General features: G+C 43.1%; 1 protein-coding gene across 1 annotated transcript in view; it reads right to left on the reverse strand.

Moving 5' to 3' along the window:
- Positions 1–16,835, reverse strand: part of TMC5 (transmembrane channel like 5) — a 70,945-nt gene that overhangs the window by 24,691 nt on the left and 29,419 nt on the right. The window contains exons 4-9 of the mRNA XM_078074764.1: positions 14,406–14,495; positions 8,671–8,770; positions 6,127–6,214; positions 5,436–5,684; positions 2,488–2,639; positions 6–150 (exon numbers count right to left, since the gene is read on the reverse strand). Of these exons, the coding sequence (XP_077930890.1) occupies positions 6–150; positions 2,488–2,639; positions 5,436–5,684; positions 6,127–6,214; positions 8,671–8,770; positions 14,406–14,495 (824 nt within the window). The remainder of the gene's footprint in view (positions 1–5; positions 151–2,487; positions 2,640–5,435; positions 5,685–6,126; positions 6,215–8,670; positions 8,771–14,405; positions 14,496–16,835) is intronic.

Genomic DNA, 16,835 nt, shown 5'->3' on the forward strand with positions numbered 1-16,835 from the left:
CTTACCCTTATTTCAGTGCTAAGATTCTTCTGTTTCAGCTTCACAGCTTTTTCGTGAGTGACGGTGAAGTCCCAGCAGAAAATCAGTTTAGCGATTCCTCGGGAGTAAATGTGGGGGTTAATGAAGTTGTTCCGGAAGTACCTAGCCATGCTGGGGAAGGCAGAAACCAAAATACTCAGAAGTTATTGGAGCAGGCACTGGGGAGTGCAGGAATTAAACAAAGGAAAGTCCGATCATCAACAGCGAAAGGCAACATGGCAGAGCCAGCCCCAGGTTCTACTGAACAGTGCGAGCGCCGACATAATGGTTAAGAGCATTGGCTTCAAGATCCGACAGGCCTGGCTGACTATCCTGGATGGCCACCTGGGGGATCTTTGTTGTTTTCACTGCTATGAGCCTCAGTTTCTGCATCTATATAATGGGGATAATCATAGGACCCACTCACAGAGCTTTTATGAGAATTGTGTGAGTTTCTGTTAGCTGCAGCGCCAAATTGCCCCACACTCAGTGGCTTAAAACAACACACGTGTATTCTCTTACTGGAAGTCAGAAGTCAGAAAATGGTTCTAAACTCAAGGTGTCGGCAGAGCTGTGTTCCTTCTGGATGCTATAGGGGAAAATCTGTTCCCCTGCCTTTTCCAGCTTCTAGAGGCTGCCCGCACTTCTTGGCTTATAGCCCCTCCCATCTTCAAAGCCAGGAGAGCAGCATCTCCCATCCTCTCTTTGACCCTCCTGCCTCCCACTTGTAAGGACCCTGATGATTAACTGGCCCATTTTAAGATCCTTAATTTAGTCACATCTGCAAAGTCCCCTTTGCCAGGTAAGGTAACATATTCATGGGTTCTGGGGATTAGGACCTGACATCTTTGGGAGGCAGGGGGCAGTGTTCAGCCCACCACGCGAGGCAATGTAGGGGTTAGAACAGCAAGCTCTTTTTAAAGGCAGACGCTAATATCAGGGCGACGTCAGCAGGACTCAGTGAAATCAGCCTAGGAAGCATTTAGCACTGAGCCTGACATGTAAAAAATGCTGATTAAATTTCACTACCTGTCCAAAATCTGCCACCACTGACTTAACAGCAGCTTAAGAAACATTTTGTAGTTTCAGTAAAATAGAACAAAACGAAATCTCATTTTAATTGTTGAGTTATAGTGCTGGAAGTGAGGTTGTTACGGGCTGAATTGTACACCCTAAAAGTTTGTATGTTGAAGTCCTAACCCCCAGTATCTCAGAAAGCGACAGAATTTGGAAGTAGGGTCTTTACAGAGGTAATTTTGTTAAAATGAGGTCATCAAGGTGGGCCCTCATCCAATATGACTGGTGTCCTTATAAGAAGAGGAGATTAAGGGGCACCTGGGTGGCTCAGTCGTTAAGCGTCTGCCTTCGGCTCAGGTCATGATCCCAGGGTCCTGGGATCGAGCCCTGCATCGGGCTCCCTGCTCCGCGGGAAGCCTGCTTCTCCCTTTCCCACTCCCCCTGCTTGTGTTCCCTCTCTCACTGTCTCTCTGTCAAATAAATAAAATCTTAAAAAAAAAAAAAAAAAAGAGGAGATTAAGACTCAGACATGCACTGGAGGGAAGACTATGTGAAGTCACAGTGGGAAGGTAGCCGTCTATACGCCAAGGACAGAGGCCTCGGAAGAAACCAACACACCAACACCTTCACCTTAGACTTCCAGCCTCCAGAACTTGAGAAAACACATTTCTGTGTTTAAGCCACCCAGCCTGCGGTACCTGGTTATGGAAGACAAAGGCTGAATGCCTGTACCTCCTCTTGGACAGTTGTCCCTTTGACAACTGTCCAGCCGTGCCCTTCTTGTCATAGAAACAGTTGGGTCGGGGCGCCTGGGTGGCTCAGATGGTTAAGCGTCTGCCTTCGGCTCAGGTCATGATCCCAGGGTCCTGGGATCGAGCTCCACATCGGGCTCCTGACTCAGAGGGGAGCCTGCTTCTCCTTCTCCCTCTGTCTCTCCCCCTGCTCATGCTCTCTCTCTCTCTCTCTCTGTATCTCTGTGTCTCAAATGAATAAATAAAATCTTAAAAAAGAAAAAAAAGAAATAGTTGGGTCACTACAACCTTATTTTCAGACTGACCGATTTCTTTGAAAGCACACAAAAACCTCTCTTCTTATCCAAACTTACAGTCTGTGTTTTTTTTTATATTTTTTTTAAATTTTTTTAAAAGATTTTATTTATTTATTTGAGAGAGAGAGAGAGAGCACATGAGAGGGGTGAGGGTCAGAGGGAGAAGCAGACTCCCGATGCGGGACTCGATCCTGGGACTCCAGGATCATGACCTGAGCCGAAGGCAGTCACTTAACCAACTGAGCCACCCAGGCGCCCCAGTCTGTGTTTTAAAACAGGAATGATCAGACAGCAATAGGAAGTCAAAATCGCAGAGAAACTGTTTCCTGGGTCGCTTTTGAGTCTCTTGAATTTTACCTAAATCTAAACAAAGCTTAGAATCAAGAAATGCAGACGCTCCATACCTGAATAGCAAACTGAAAAAACAGATGACCAAACATGCTCCAATTGTGAAGAGGTAGGCCAGCTGCATGTTGTAGGATGCCCCACCGTTCCTGTGCCTGATCGTAGAATTGGTGTAAAAGCCATAGTACATCACTGTGTCTCTAAAATAACCCTGAAAGGGACAATAAACCCTAGGTCAGGTGGGTCTACCGAGAAAACGATGACTATGGTCGGTCAGCACAGTGCATCTTTCCCATCTGCAAGAAACTTGCATCAGTCAGTTTAGACATTTTATTTGCAGAGAAAGGGTACCCAAGGCCGCTGAGAATGTAGACATTTTATCACTAGTCTCTTCGAGTTGGAAAGGGCTCTCAAACCCTCCTTACAATGGAGGAACCCAGCTGTCACCACCTGAAACAATGATCAAGCAAAGCATGACTAAAACCAGGAAAGCCAGCCATTATGGGCCTTTGTCATCTGTTAAGTATTATGGTCAAACATGTTCAATAGGAAAGGAATCAAGCCATTAGGTCTAAATTTCAATTTATGGGAAATAATGGGTCAGAGTAACAAATCAGACAGACCATAAGGAAACAATCAGACAATTCCAGAAGGTAGGACATTGGTGTCTGCATGACAACTGGCCTGGTTTCTGCAACAATGTCAAGAAAAAAGGGGGCTGTGTCTGGAGAGATCATTCTAGATTAATTGAGAATTCAGAGAAAACACAAGCAAATGCAAAGTATGGGCCTTAACTAGATTCTGGTCTGAATGAGCAAGCTAGGAAAGACATTTTGGGGACAACTGGAAAATTTGAATATGGTTTGGATTTTAGATAATATTAATTTTTAATTTTGCTAGATGTAAGAACTGCAGAAAGTGTCCATATTTTTCAGAGATGCATGTTGAAGAAATTCGGAGTAAAATATCCTGATGTCTGTAATTTACTGTAAAATGCTTCCAAAAACTAATAAGATAAAACAATATGGCAAGATATTAATAATTTAAAAACCTATGTAGTGAGTATATGAATGTTTACTTACTACTCTTTATTTTACTATATGTTTGAAATTTTTCATAATAAAATGTTTCATATATACAAATATAAAAAATATACATCAGGGGCGCCCGGGTGGCTCAGTCGGTTAAGTGTCTGACTTTGATCTCAGCAGAGGTCTTGATTCTCAGGGTTGTGAGTTCAAGCCCTGTGAGTTCCATGCTAGGCATGGAGCCCACTTAAAAAAAAAAAAAAAAAAAAAAAAAAAATATATATATATATATATATATATATATACACACACACACACACATCATAACGAGGAGAAAAATGAAGGTGAAATTTACACAATAATTCCACTTCAATGCAGCTATCCCAAGGAAAAATTTTTAACAGAAAAAGAAATTAAAAAGATAAATGGAAGAACCTGACTTTGAACATTCTACTTCAAGAGTCAGCAAATTTTTTCTGTAAAGAGCTAGACAGTAAATCTCTTTGGCTTGGTAGCTACAGCCACAACTCCACTCAGCCACCATAGCAGGAAGGCATCGTAGACACATAAACAAAGGGATGTGGCCATGTTCCAAAAGGACTTTATTTATTGGCACAAATTTTAATTTCACGTATAATTTTCACGTTTCACAAAATGTTATCCTTGTTTTGATTTTTTTTTTTCAACCATTTAAAAATGTAGAAACAGGTGGCATGCCAGATTTGGCCCCGGCTGTCGTTTGTCAATCCCTGGCCTATAGAATCCCAATGGCAGGAATGTCTTCTGGAAGGTAAACTCACAAGACAGGGGCCATATGTCTCTCAGTAGGGAGCTGGGTAATGAAAAAGGATACTGCAGATCTATATAGATGCTCAAGATACATAGTGAAGCAAAAAAATGTTGCAAAGGAAGACCTGTAGTATCCTGGGTTTTTTTTAATTATTTTTTTAAAGATTTTATTTATTTATTTGAGAGAGAGAGAGAGCACAAGAGGGGGAAGGGGCAGAGGGAGAAGCAAACTCCCTGCTGAGCAGGGAGCCCGATGCGGGACTCGATCCCAGGACCCTGAGATCATGACCTGAGCCAAAGGCAGATGCTTAACCAACTGAGCCACCCAGGTGGCCCATCTTTTTATTATTATTTTTTAAATGTTTACCTATCTACCTACGTATCGACCTAAGTATCTAACTGCATATAGAAAGAAAACGGTGGACAAAGATATGCTCTGAGCTGGGGCATTAGACAAGGGAAAAAGGCTAACATGGACTTTCACTTAGTTTGCTCTCTTCTACAGTAGGAACTTTTCAAAAGGAGCACTGTATATTGTGGAAAGAAAAATAAGAAAGAAAAGGTAGCTCTATGAACACCAATATGACATGTCTACCACAGAGCGGGTGAAAGAAAGCAAGTCATAGGCGGTATATATGAATAATTCATCTTTTGTTAAAAAAACAAAAGAAAGGGATGCATATGTACATGTGTATGTATGTGCATGTGTGTGTGTCCGTATGTGCACAGAAAAAGAGATCGTGAACAACACAAACTATTAATATGGTTACCTCTAAAGACAGAAAGTCTACTGTGTTGTGTGCATGTCACTTTGGGGGAGAAAAAGAAACACGTTTTAAAGCCCCACTTTCAGGGCACCTGGGTGGCTCAGTCGGTTAAGTGTCTGATTCTTGATTTCAGCTCAGGTCATGATCTCAGGGTCCTGGGATCAAGTTCCATGTCAGGCTCTGTGCTCAGCAGGGAGTCTGCTTGAGATTCTCTCTCTCCCTCTGCTTCTCCCCCGCTTCTCTCTCATTCTTTCTCTCTCTCAAATAAATAAATAAATCTTTAAAATAAACAGATAAGTAAAGCCCCACTCCCCCTATCATCTAACTCCCAGGCAAAGTGAGAGGTCTGGAAGGGTGACTGGCAAGGTATGTCCAGGGGATTCCCAGCTGGTGAACTCCGGGTAGGCAAAATGAAGGACTTACCAACCCAGTGAAAAACTCCAGTCCAGTGAACTGGAGGGTGTTCTTCTTGGCCACCGTAAACTGAGGGATTATGATAAAGCTGAAGGTCACAATGAACGAGAAAATGTTGAACTTCAAAAGCCACCTCAGAAAGTTAAAATAGGAGAGGACGCTGGTTCCGAACTTGCCTCCGATGACCTTGAGCGTCTTCTGCCATAGGCTGATGGAATCGAGCAGTTCTGACAGGCTGTTCTTAGATCTCCGGTATGCCTGGGGTAGGGACACCAAGCATGAGGCTTAACATTCCCTCAACAAACACCTACTGAGCAGGTCCCCTAAGAGCAAAAACAACCACTGTGTCTAGAGCATTATAACATGCCTGGCATGCGCTAAGCATGTTTGTAAATGTTATCTCATTTAATCTGCGGGACCACTCTTTAAGGTGAGTGCTATTATTACGTCCCCAGGTTTGCTGTCGAAGGTGACACTCACAGTAGCTCAGCTGTCCAAATAACTCAGCAACCTCTTAGACTTTTGCATCCCTACCTGGTTTCTCTGCACCTAGACTGACCCAATTTCTACGGCTTTCAATGAAAAAGCCCTGAATTTTGCTTTCTCTTCCCCTTGGGTCCCTTTCATTCCCACTCTGCCACCTCCCTGTTTTTACTCTCTTGTTATGCCCATTTTATTGACTGCAATAGAGACCTCTTACCCGTGAAATGGAGTTTAGACACTGAGCACAGCAGTTGAGCTCAAGCATACGACGGGACTGCTTACTTTTCTCTTTGTCAACCATTTTCCTGTGGGGAACGGCAGAAGAAAGGGAGGGACACCCATGCTGTAATGATTTCGTTCCCAAAATATTTACTGAGTGACTATGATGTGCTAGGCACAGCCCGGGTAGCGAGACAAAAGAAAATGATTTCCCTGGCTCATGGAGCAGACATCTCTACCAGTTGGGAGAGAAAGACAATAAACAATAAATAAAAGGTGTACTATGGAAAAGAAAAAGCAAAATAGAGCAAGGTAAGGAAATGGGAAATGCTGGAATGGGGACTGTGCTATAATTTGAAATAGCACAATATTCAAGCAAAGTCCTTTAGGAAGGGAGGGGATAGTAGGATGGATAAGGGATTGTTGTGTCCATAGGAAACAGCCAACCTGGGACCCCAAGGAGGCTGGGATGGCTAGAATGGAATGAGCAGGGGGAAGGGAGGAGGGTTTGAGTGATAACGAAGGGTCCTATAAGTCAGTGGTCCTCAACCTGGGGAGATTTTGCCTTGCCCCCCAAGGGACATTTGGCAATGTCAGGAGACATTTTTGGTTGTCAAACTCTGGGGGAGAGAGGCTTGCTACTAACATCTAGTGGGTAGAAGGCAGGGATGTGCTAAAACCCCCTACAATGAACTGGACAGAACCCCACAACAGAGAATGATCCAGCCCCCAATATCAGGCATACCGGGGTTGAAAAATCCTGCTGTAAAGTCTTTGGGGCCCATATAAGGCCCTTACCCTGTGAGAGAGGCAGCCATGCAGTTTGAAATGGAAGAGTGTTTTCAGAAAGATCCAGCCACAATTGGGTTCTTTACCTTTCCATGAATTCATTGCATCTACCTTGCTCTGGTTCTTTTCTGGTTTTCTTTGTCCATCCAAACGCCCACCCCCACATCACGGTCTTCCAAGGCTCAGCTCACATGCCCTCCTGCTTTACCCAAGTAGCCTGTATCACTCCAGCTAGTCCTGTCACTGCAGTCTCCTCCACCTTGATTTGGCCTGATTTCCTTTTTCTCATGTGTAAGTTACTTATTGACAAATCCATCTCCCCTGTCAGACTTTGTAAGTTATCTTTGCAGCCCCAGAACAATTGCATCATTGAATTATTTATTAGCCATTGTTGCATCCACTCCACTAGTTTCCAAGGGTACAAATTGCAAAAGAAAAAGGATGAGGAACAGTAAATGTGAAGTCTGATGGCTAAAACAGCCCTCATTCTTTCACTCTTTTTTTTTTTTTTTTTTTAGTTCCTGCCCTTAGAAAGCTTCTGAGGACTTCTTTCTTCTTTCCAGTAAACTTTGAATTTTAGAGTAAATAGAAATTTCAAAAAAGTTACAAAAACAGTACAGAAAATTCCTATACACTACTCACCATTATTTTTTCCTATTAACATCTTACATTTATTTATTTATTTATTTATTTATTTATTTATTTATTTATTTTTTAGAGAGGGATGGGGGAGTAGCAGAGGGAGAGGGAGAGAGAGAACCTTAAGCAGGTCCCATGCTCAGTGCGGAGCCCAACGTGAGGCTCAATCTCACAACCCTGAGACCACAGCCTGAGCTGAAATCAAGAGTTGGACGCCCAGGCTACTGAGCCACCCAAGCACCCCAACATCTGACATTTCCATGGTAGTTGTCGAAACTAAAAAATCAACATTAGCACATATACCGGTACCTAAACTCCACACTGTTCTGATCTCACTCGTTCTTCCACCAATGCCATGTTCTATTCCAGGACCCCATCCCACATTCTATTTAGTTTTTATGTCTCTTTCAAATCCTCTAGTCTGTGACAATTTTTCTGACTTCCTTTATTTTTGATGACCTTGACAATTTTGAGGAGTACTGGTCAGGTATTTTGTAGAATGTCCCTCCACTGGGGTTTGCCTGATTTCTTTCTCTGGGAATACTGGGGTTATGGTCTTTAGGAGAGAGTACAACAGAGGGGATGTGCTCTTCTAACCACATATCTCTGGGGATGCTAACCTTGATCACCTGGTCAAGGGAGTGTTGGCTAGACCACATCACTGGAAAGTCACTCTCCCTCAGTTCCCATGCTCCACCCTTTGAAAGCACATCACTAAGCACAGCCCACACTCCAGGTGAGAAGAGAGAGGAACATCTATATAGATTATTTGGAATTCTTCTGTAGGAAGATTGTCCCTTCTTTTGCATTTATATATTTCTTTTTTTTTTTCTTTAAGATTTATTTATTCGAAAGAGAGAGAGAAAGAGAGAGTCCGAGTGGGAGGAGCAGAGGGAGAGGGAGAGAATCTCAAGCAGACTCCACACTGAGCGCAGAGCCTGACGGGCTCAATCTCACAATACTGAGATCACAACCTGAGCCAAAACCAGGAGTTGGACACCCAACTGACTGCACCACCCAGGCACCCCCGTTTTTTATCTTTCTGAGATGGGACAAAGTAGAAGACTGAAATTCATGTGAAATCTGAGAAAGAAAAAAAGCTTTGGGTCCATACTTAAGGTTCCTTTTCTCTTCCATGGTTCTTGGCTGAGTCCTGATGGCTTTAATTCTGTCTCTAGATGTCATTGGTATCAGAGATGCAATTAACTTTTGTCCTGTGGAGGAAAATAAATTGAGTTTAATTTTGTTTCCTTTCACAGAATATCAGCATTTTAAAGTATGGCACTGAACTTCAGCATGTTTATTTTTTATAAATTTTATTTATTTATTTATTTGAAAGAGAGCAAGCGAGCGTGCAAGCGCAAGAGTTGGAGAAGGGGCAGAGGGAGAAGCAGACTCCCCACTGAGCCCGAAACAGGATGTGGGGCTCAATCCTGGGACTCCGGGGTCATGACCTGAGCTGAAGGCAGACACTTAACAGACTGAGCCACCCAGGTACCCCGAGCGTGTTTTTATAAGAGTACAAGGAAAGAAGAATAAATATATGGACTCAGTGATCCCCAAGCCACAAATGAAAACAGACAACGTGGTTTGTTGTTTTTTTTAAGTAGGCTCCATGCCCAGCATGGAGCCCAATGCAGGGCTTGAACTCACAACCCCAAGATCAAGACCTGAGCTGAGATCAAGAGTTGGACACTTAACTGACTGAGCCACTCGGGCACCCCAATGTGGTGTATTTTTTTTTTAACCTCAAAGCCAAAGCAAATGATAATGTTTGCATGCAATTCCAATTTGATATTTTTCTTCTTTATGACAAGAAGCATTCAGTGAGGCCACAAGCCCCTGCACGTCTGGTCAGGCTTGCTCTCCTCTCCTACTTGAATGTCCGAATCACTTTCACTTGACCCCCTCACTCCAGGCCCAGGCACCTTCTTTACATTTCTTGACTGTTGTCGTATGCTCTTCCGGCCCCTGGAATGGTCCCCCATCTTCTCCCGATAACTCATATTCACATCTTCACTCAGCATGGCAGATATTGTGGGTCACCTACCCCAGTCATTTCTTCTTTTTAATAGAATCCTGATTTTGTTTAGGAATCTACCCCCTCTTTCCCAAGGCCCTGAGCTTCTGCAGGGTAGGACCCATCTTCAGGCACAGGGGGTGAGCCCCATGAGTCCAAGCTGATCCTTGCAGGTGACTGATTTCGGCATAAGCACGTGACAAGATGTTGGCCAGTGTTCTGTGATGGGTGATCTGCTGAGGAGTTTCTTGGAAAAGGTTTCTTCCTTCTCAAAAAAGAAAAACTAAAAAACCCCCACAAAAACTCCAAGAAAAAGATCCATCTCCCTCTGGATGTTGTTGTGGCCATCTGAAGCCTGGAACTGCGATCACCATCTTGTAACAATGAGGAAGCCAACCGGGGGGCTGACCGGGGCAACAATAGAGGGAGTGGGCTGGCTCCCTGGTTGAGTTATTGAGCTGAACTCTTCATTTGACCTAGTTAAGGTGAAAAGGAAATCCCCAAAAGAGGGTCACCAAACTCACTCTGCTGAAGACGAGAAATTTGTCTCTCCTGAGAGGGAAGGGTGGCTCAACAGAGAAGAAGAAAGGACAAAGAGGAGGAGGAAAGAACACAGAGATGTGGGGAGACAGTAGCATGAGAGGAGACACCCCAATCTTTAATAAAGGGGTTAAACCCACAGAATGCTTTAGTGTGAATGGATTTTTTTCCCTCCTAGACATCACTGAGGCTGGACTTGATGTCTGGAGTATGATGGGATGACATAGAAACAGTCAAGAACCCAGGATTTGGCCTCAGGAACAGAAAGGCAGGGAGGTAGTGTCAGCTAAGACCTGGTTTCATGGCGGACTTGGCAATAAAGGCCATCCTATGTTGCCGAATCCAGGGTGGGGGAGGAACTGGACCAAAGCAAGACAGCGGTTAAAGCATCGGGCTTGGAAACCAGGCAGACCTGCATTTGAGCCCTGGTTCTGCCAAGGTTCACCAAGCAAATGGAAGTGATTTAATTTAATTTAATTTACTCACCAAGCAAATGGAAGTGACAAATGTGCCTACCTCAAAGTGTGGGGAATAAAGTCAAACTAAATTCAATGGATAACAAAAAGGAAGTGTTTGGCAGAGTGTTGGGCACAGAAAGTGAGCTTGATCAAGGTGAACTCCTTTCTAGGTGTTAGATGCTCCCAAAGTGACCCCTTCCTGGGTCTGTCGCATCCTCAGATCATCTATAAACTTCAACCTACTTGATGTCTTAAAACTAAATAATCCTGTAGACAAGTTGGAAGCCTTCCTTGCTCCCTTCCTAACTCCTTTCTCCCAGGGTCTCACTACCTTGGAGGTTTTCATGTGAAGTACAAGGAGTGTCTATGCCCACACTTCCTGGGCTATGAAGGGTCTGAGAAAATGATTCATTCAAAGATGTTGAAAACTGCAACAACTGCTTGCTCTTTTTGTCATTCGGGCTGCTGAAACTCTGAGAGTCTGTCACATCGATGTCAGAAGCGGATGAGACCATGCCGAAGCTTGAGTTCACCAGCATCTTTTCTGGAACAACCCCAGATGGAACATTCTCAACCTCAACGATGATTTCATTCACTTGGTCATCAGACAGCATCTCTTGCCTCCTCCCAGCTTTGTTCTCCACCGGAGTGGCCTTCCAAAGCAGTCACACTGACATTGTTGGGAGCCGCGAGGAAAAGTGATGACAATCACAGAGGGATGCCCCATTCACATTTTTTTAAAGACCAGGATGAGATTGCCAAAGCCAGCCCTACACAAATCACAACATAACTCCCCACATCTACACCAGAGGGGTCTCTTCATGAAGAGATGTGTTTTCCTATAGACACCTCTGTCTTGGTAGCTAGGTAAGAAATTGGAAACAGAATCCTTCATTAAAGACAATAGGGTTCTAGAAACAGAAGGCAGGGATTCTTCTAAATGACTCATAACCAAAGGGCAAGATTTTCCTTTTTAATTTGGTGCCCCTGGCCTAAAACTTATATTTTATATTTAATTTTACATGCCTATATAAACCTAGACGGGTTTATAGTAATAACAATTATTATCTCCTGACTGCCTTGGGTAGCCAACCCTACCACTTGTCTGTACCCTGTATCCGATCTCCATTTTTCTCATACCCCCAGAAGCTTCCTTTCCTGTGTAGGCACTGGGCTCAACTAAAATTCTCCTAGCTTCCTTTGTGGCTAAAGATGGACTTGTAACCCCACCATTCTGGTCAATGAGACATAGAGCGTCCAAGAATGCTTTTTATTTTTTTATTTTTATTTTATTTTTTAAGATTTTATTTATTTGCGAGAGAGAGAACGAGAGACAGAGAGCATGAGAGGGAGTGAGAGGGAGGAGGGTCAGAGGGAGAAGCAGACTCCCTGCTGAGCAGGGAGCCCGATGTGGGACTCGATCCTGGGACTCCAGGATCATGACCTGAGCCGAAGGCAGTTGCTTAACCAACTGAGCCACCCAGGCGCCCCCAAGAATGCTTTTTAAAAGGTGACAGTCTGCCCGGTTCCACTTTTTGCCCTTCACCATTTCTCCTTCTGGCTTACCAGAGGCTGCCATTTTAAAAACAAGAGGATACACGTTCAGCTGTGAAGAATGGTAGAGAAAGAAGCTAAGAAGGAGCTCAGTCCTGAGAGCATCCTGGGCAGAGCTGCCATACAAACTGTGAACCCCCTCCCACAACACTTCTTGTTACATGAGAAAAATAAATCCCTTTATTGTGAAGCCGTCCTACTTCAGTGCCAGGCACCTGAACACAATTCCCACCCAACAGACCTGATTTGGAAATCACCTCAGCCACGTCATTTATTTAATAGTTGGGGAAACTGAGGTGCACAAAAATAAATTGACCTCTACTCTCATCACACTCTCATAAAATGGCAGAATTGGACCAGGACTCTCCTCCTTATCCCCATCAATGATAATTAACAGTAACAATACCTGTCACTACTACAGGCCAAGTACTTTAGATTATATAATTTAATTTTCATAATCACCCTATGCATTATGTACAATCACCCCCATTTTATAGCTAAGAAAACTGAGGCCCAAAAAGGTTATTTGCCTAAAGTCACAAAACCAGCAAGTAGCAGAGCTGAGACTTAAACCCAGGTCTGTCTGGACCCAAAGAAGGGCCTCTTCATCCCTTCACCCTGGCCCCTTCCTCTAACGAGATGCTGATGTATCATTTATTCATTCACAAATAAATGAATATTTATGAGTACCTACCATGTGCCAAATGCTTCATAGGTGCATAGCATAATCCATCAAAGTGACGTTTTATCAGGAGGCTGTCCACCATCTAACTGTACATGGTTTGAGAATCCAAACCATTGAAAGCAAAATGGTGAAGAAAACCAGATTCATCTCTGGGTCCTCTATTTCCTTAATTCTCTCTGCCTTCTGGGACTCCCCTTCACCAGAAGCCCCAACCTCAGGCTGGCTAGATTAAGCAGTCCAATGAAGTTAAAAGCCATTTTCTTTCCTCAATAGTTAAAGTCATTTTCTGCTCTAGTGGGAACCAAATGGAGAGGGTGATCATTTATACCTCCATGGTTTTCCCTCCCAAGTAGCAATACCCAACCCTTGTAGAAGTTATACCTCTCCTTTTTTTTTTTTTTTAAGATTTTACTTATTTATTTGACAGAGAGAGACACAGCGAGAGAGGGAACACAAGGAGGGGGAGTGTGAGAGGGAGAAGCAGGCTTCCCGCGGAGCAGGGAGCCCGATGCGGGGCTCGATCCCAGGACCCTGGGATCATGACCTGAGCCGAAGGCAGTCGCTTAACCGACTGAGCCACCCAGGCGCCCCGAAGTTATACCTCTTCTTGAGAAGGCTCTTAAAGAATGAGGCTAGGGGCGCCTGGGTGGCTCAGTCAGTTAAGCCTTCGACTCTTGATTTCAGCTCAGGTCATGATCTCAGGGTCGTGGGATCAAGGCCCATGTCGGGCTCTGTGCTCAGTGTAGAGTTTGCTTGAGATTATCTCTCTCCCCTGCCCTTCTTCCTGCTCTCTCTCTCTCAAATAAATAAATAAAACTTAAAAAAAAAAAAAAATGAGGCTAAAGGCTGTCATATCAGCTAGAATGCCAGAAGGTGAGACATGGTTTTAGGTCATGAGGCCCTTCAATTCGCATTATTGTATAGAGGATACCATCAGTTGGTTTACTCCTTGTTGTCCACAGATTTGCCTCCAAGTTTCAGCATTCCCTGGCCTCTCTCCTCTTTTGCTTCCTTTTTATCTCTCAGTCTCTGCCTCTGATCAGACCTTCATCATCACACACAGTGATCCTTACAGGGCTTCCTAACTGATTTCCCAGCATTCTGTCTTTCTCTGGTCTGACTTCTCCTAAACTCCAGCATCATAATAATTCTACGATTATTCAGAAAAATGTTGATCAATGCAGACTCAGAGGCCCTTGTTCCTGTAACTCATTCACAAATTAATTCAACAAATATCTCTGAGCATCTACTATGTGTCAAGCTCTGTACTAGGTCCTGCAAGGTAATTCTACCTTCAACTCTTTGCTCCCCCCCTGTCCTTCCCACCACATGAGCCAGTACATTCACCTTGGGCCCACATGAGTTGGGTTTCTGGCACATGAGACCAGAAGAGTCCTGATGAAGACACCTTGATATCCAGGAGAGAAAAAAAACCTGCATACCTAAAAGAAAACCCCCGTTATGGTAAATTAAGCAAGTACTACATCAGTTACCACACCGAAAGCCTAAATGAAATAGTGATGTCTGCATTGCCTTGAAAACATTCCTCTCTAGGGTTGATTTTTTTTGGATACCACCAATTTAAGCCTTACCTTGGGGTGACTCGTGCCAGTCGCATCCAGACAATGGTGGGTTTCCATAAGCTGGGCGGGGGCTACTTTCACCCACATAAGCAGGGTTCACTGGAATGAAGAGTTAGGACACATCACCAATTAATCCCACCGTACTAGATATTACTAAGCACATAATGGTCAGTAAGACCCCGACCTTGACCTTGAGGTCCTAACAGACTAATGATTGAGTGCTTGGGTGGAAAATAGGTCATAAATACGGAAACAATGTTATTAAGTACAAACAGCTTCAATCGATGGTTTTCATTTAAGTATAAGCCATGGTTAAAAATAATTGTTACAAGGGAATATTACTCAGCCATAAAAACAATGAAATCCTGCCATTTGCAAGTACATGGATGGAGCAGGATATAATGCTAAGCGAAATAAATCAGTCAGAGAAAGATAAATACCCTATGATCTCACTCATATGTGGAATTTAAGAAACAAACAAGCAAAGGGAAATTAAAGAGAGAGACAAACTAAGAAACAGACTCAACTATAGAGAACACACTGATGGTTACCAGAGGGGAGGTGGGGTGGGGGGAATGGGTGAAATAGGTGATGGGAATTAAGAGTACATTTACCACGATGAGCACTGGGTAATGTATGGAATTGCTGAATCACTATATTGTACACCTGAAACTAATATAACACTGTATGTTAACTATACCAGAATTAAAATTTAAAACTTGATAAAATTTAAAAAATTATTACATTAAGATCCAGGACATACCTACACATATGTAACTGAAAAACGAGTTTCACCAAACAATACTTTGCTTGACTACATAAGAGGCACTCCGATATATTCTTATTCTATTCCATTCCTTTTTTTTTTTAGGTACGCTCCACGCCCAGCAGCTCAATGCAGGACTTGAACTCATGACCCTGAGATCAAAACCTGAACTGAAATCAAGAGTCAGATGCTTAACCGACTGAGCCACCCAGGTGCCCCCTATTCCATTCTTTTCTATCTCATTTTTCAGAATTAATTTCACAACTTGTTAATGGGCTACAACTTGAGTTTAAGAAATACTTGTCTAGGAGGTTGAGATAAATAGGCAGACCAGAGGATGTTTAGGGCACTGAAACTATTCTGTATGATACCATAAGGGTGTTACATGTTATTACACATTTGTTCAAACTCATAGAATTTATAGCACCAAGAGTGAACCCTGATGTTAACTATGGACTAGAGATGATAATGATGTGTTGGTGTAGATGCACCAATTATAAGACATGTATCATTCTGGGGCCAGATGTTGATAATGGGAGAGTCTTTGCTATGTGAGGAAAGGAGTTCTGTGGAAAATCTCTGTACCTTCCCTTCCCTCAGTTTTACTGTGAACCTAACACTGTTCTAAAAAAAATTAAGACAAAAAAAAAAAAGAAAGAAAGAAACTTGTCTAGATGATCATAGAAGTTCCTTCGATTTCTAACACGTTATGATAACGCATGAATAAATTTGAAAGATGGCATGATTTTCTTAAGGACAGAGTCTACTCTCAGCATCTACACAACAGTGTCATATTTCAGTATATTTTTATTCAGTCCACAGTAAACATTAAAAGCTAAACTCCGTGACAGAGAAAATGGAACACAGTTTGATGTGAACAATGCACAAAATTACATTGCAGGAAGTTCTGAACTTCTTGCTGGGTATCAGTTCCCAGCTTTGTTACTGGCTGATGCCCTCCAGCATGTTACCTAACCTCTCTGAGCTACAATATCGTAGTCTGTAAAACAGGAATAATGATGGGAGCTTCACATGGCATTGTTGAGGGAATCACATCAGTTAACACATGCAAAGTGCTTAACGTAATCCTGGAACATAGTAAACTATTGCTATATATTAACTATTGTGGTAGATCCATTGTTATTCAGCATATATCACACCACCATTCCCTGGACACCTCCCCTGAAGTTGGGCTTGGTCATGTGACTTTGATCAATGGAACATGGCAGAAGTGACCGTATGCCAGGTCCATGTCAAAACCTTAGACACACTGTGTGGTTTTTGCTTGTCACTTCGAGCACTTCCAGCTTATGTCATGGAACAACAATGCCCCCAAGTGGCTCCCTGGTTCAAGAAGAAGGACACTAGGCTCTAGACACAGAACCCATGACCTGGAGTCAAGCACAGTCACACCCAGCCTAGTTCAATCAAACTCCAAGCAAACCTGAACATGTGTGAGTGAGAAATAAATGCTTCTTTATTGTACAACACTGGGTTTCTGCATCTGTTTGTTATGCAGCATTACTGTGGCAACAGCTAACTGATACATCCTTACCAATATTGTTGCTATTAATTCAGTTAGCACTGCTTTAGCACCTACTGTGACCAGGCACTGTGACACTAGGAAAATCACCTAGAGCTTTAAAGAATACATGGATGAAGATAGGTTTTTA

The sequence above is a fragment of the Halichoerus grypus genome, chromosome 6, assembly GCF_964656455.1.
Source record: "Halichoerus grypus chromosome 6, mHalGry1.hap1.1, whole genome shotgun sequence".
NCBI lineage: Eukaryota > Metazoa > Chordata > Mammalia > Carnivora > Phocidae > Halichoerus > Halichoerus grypus.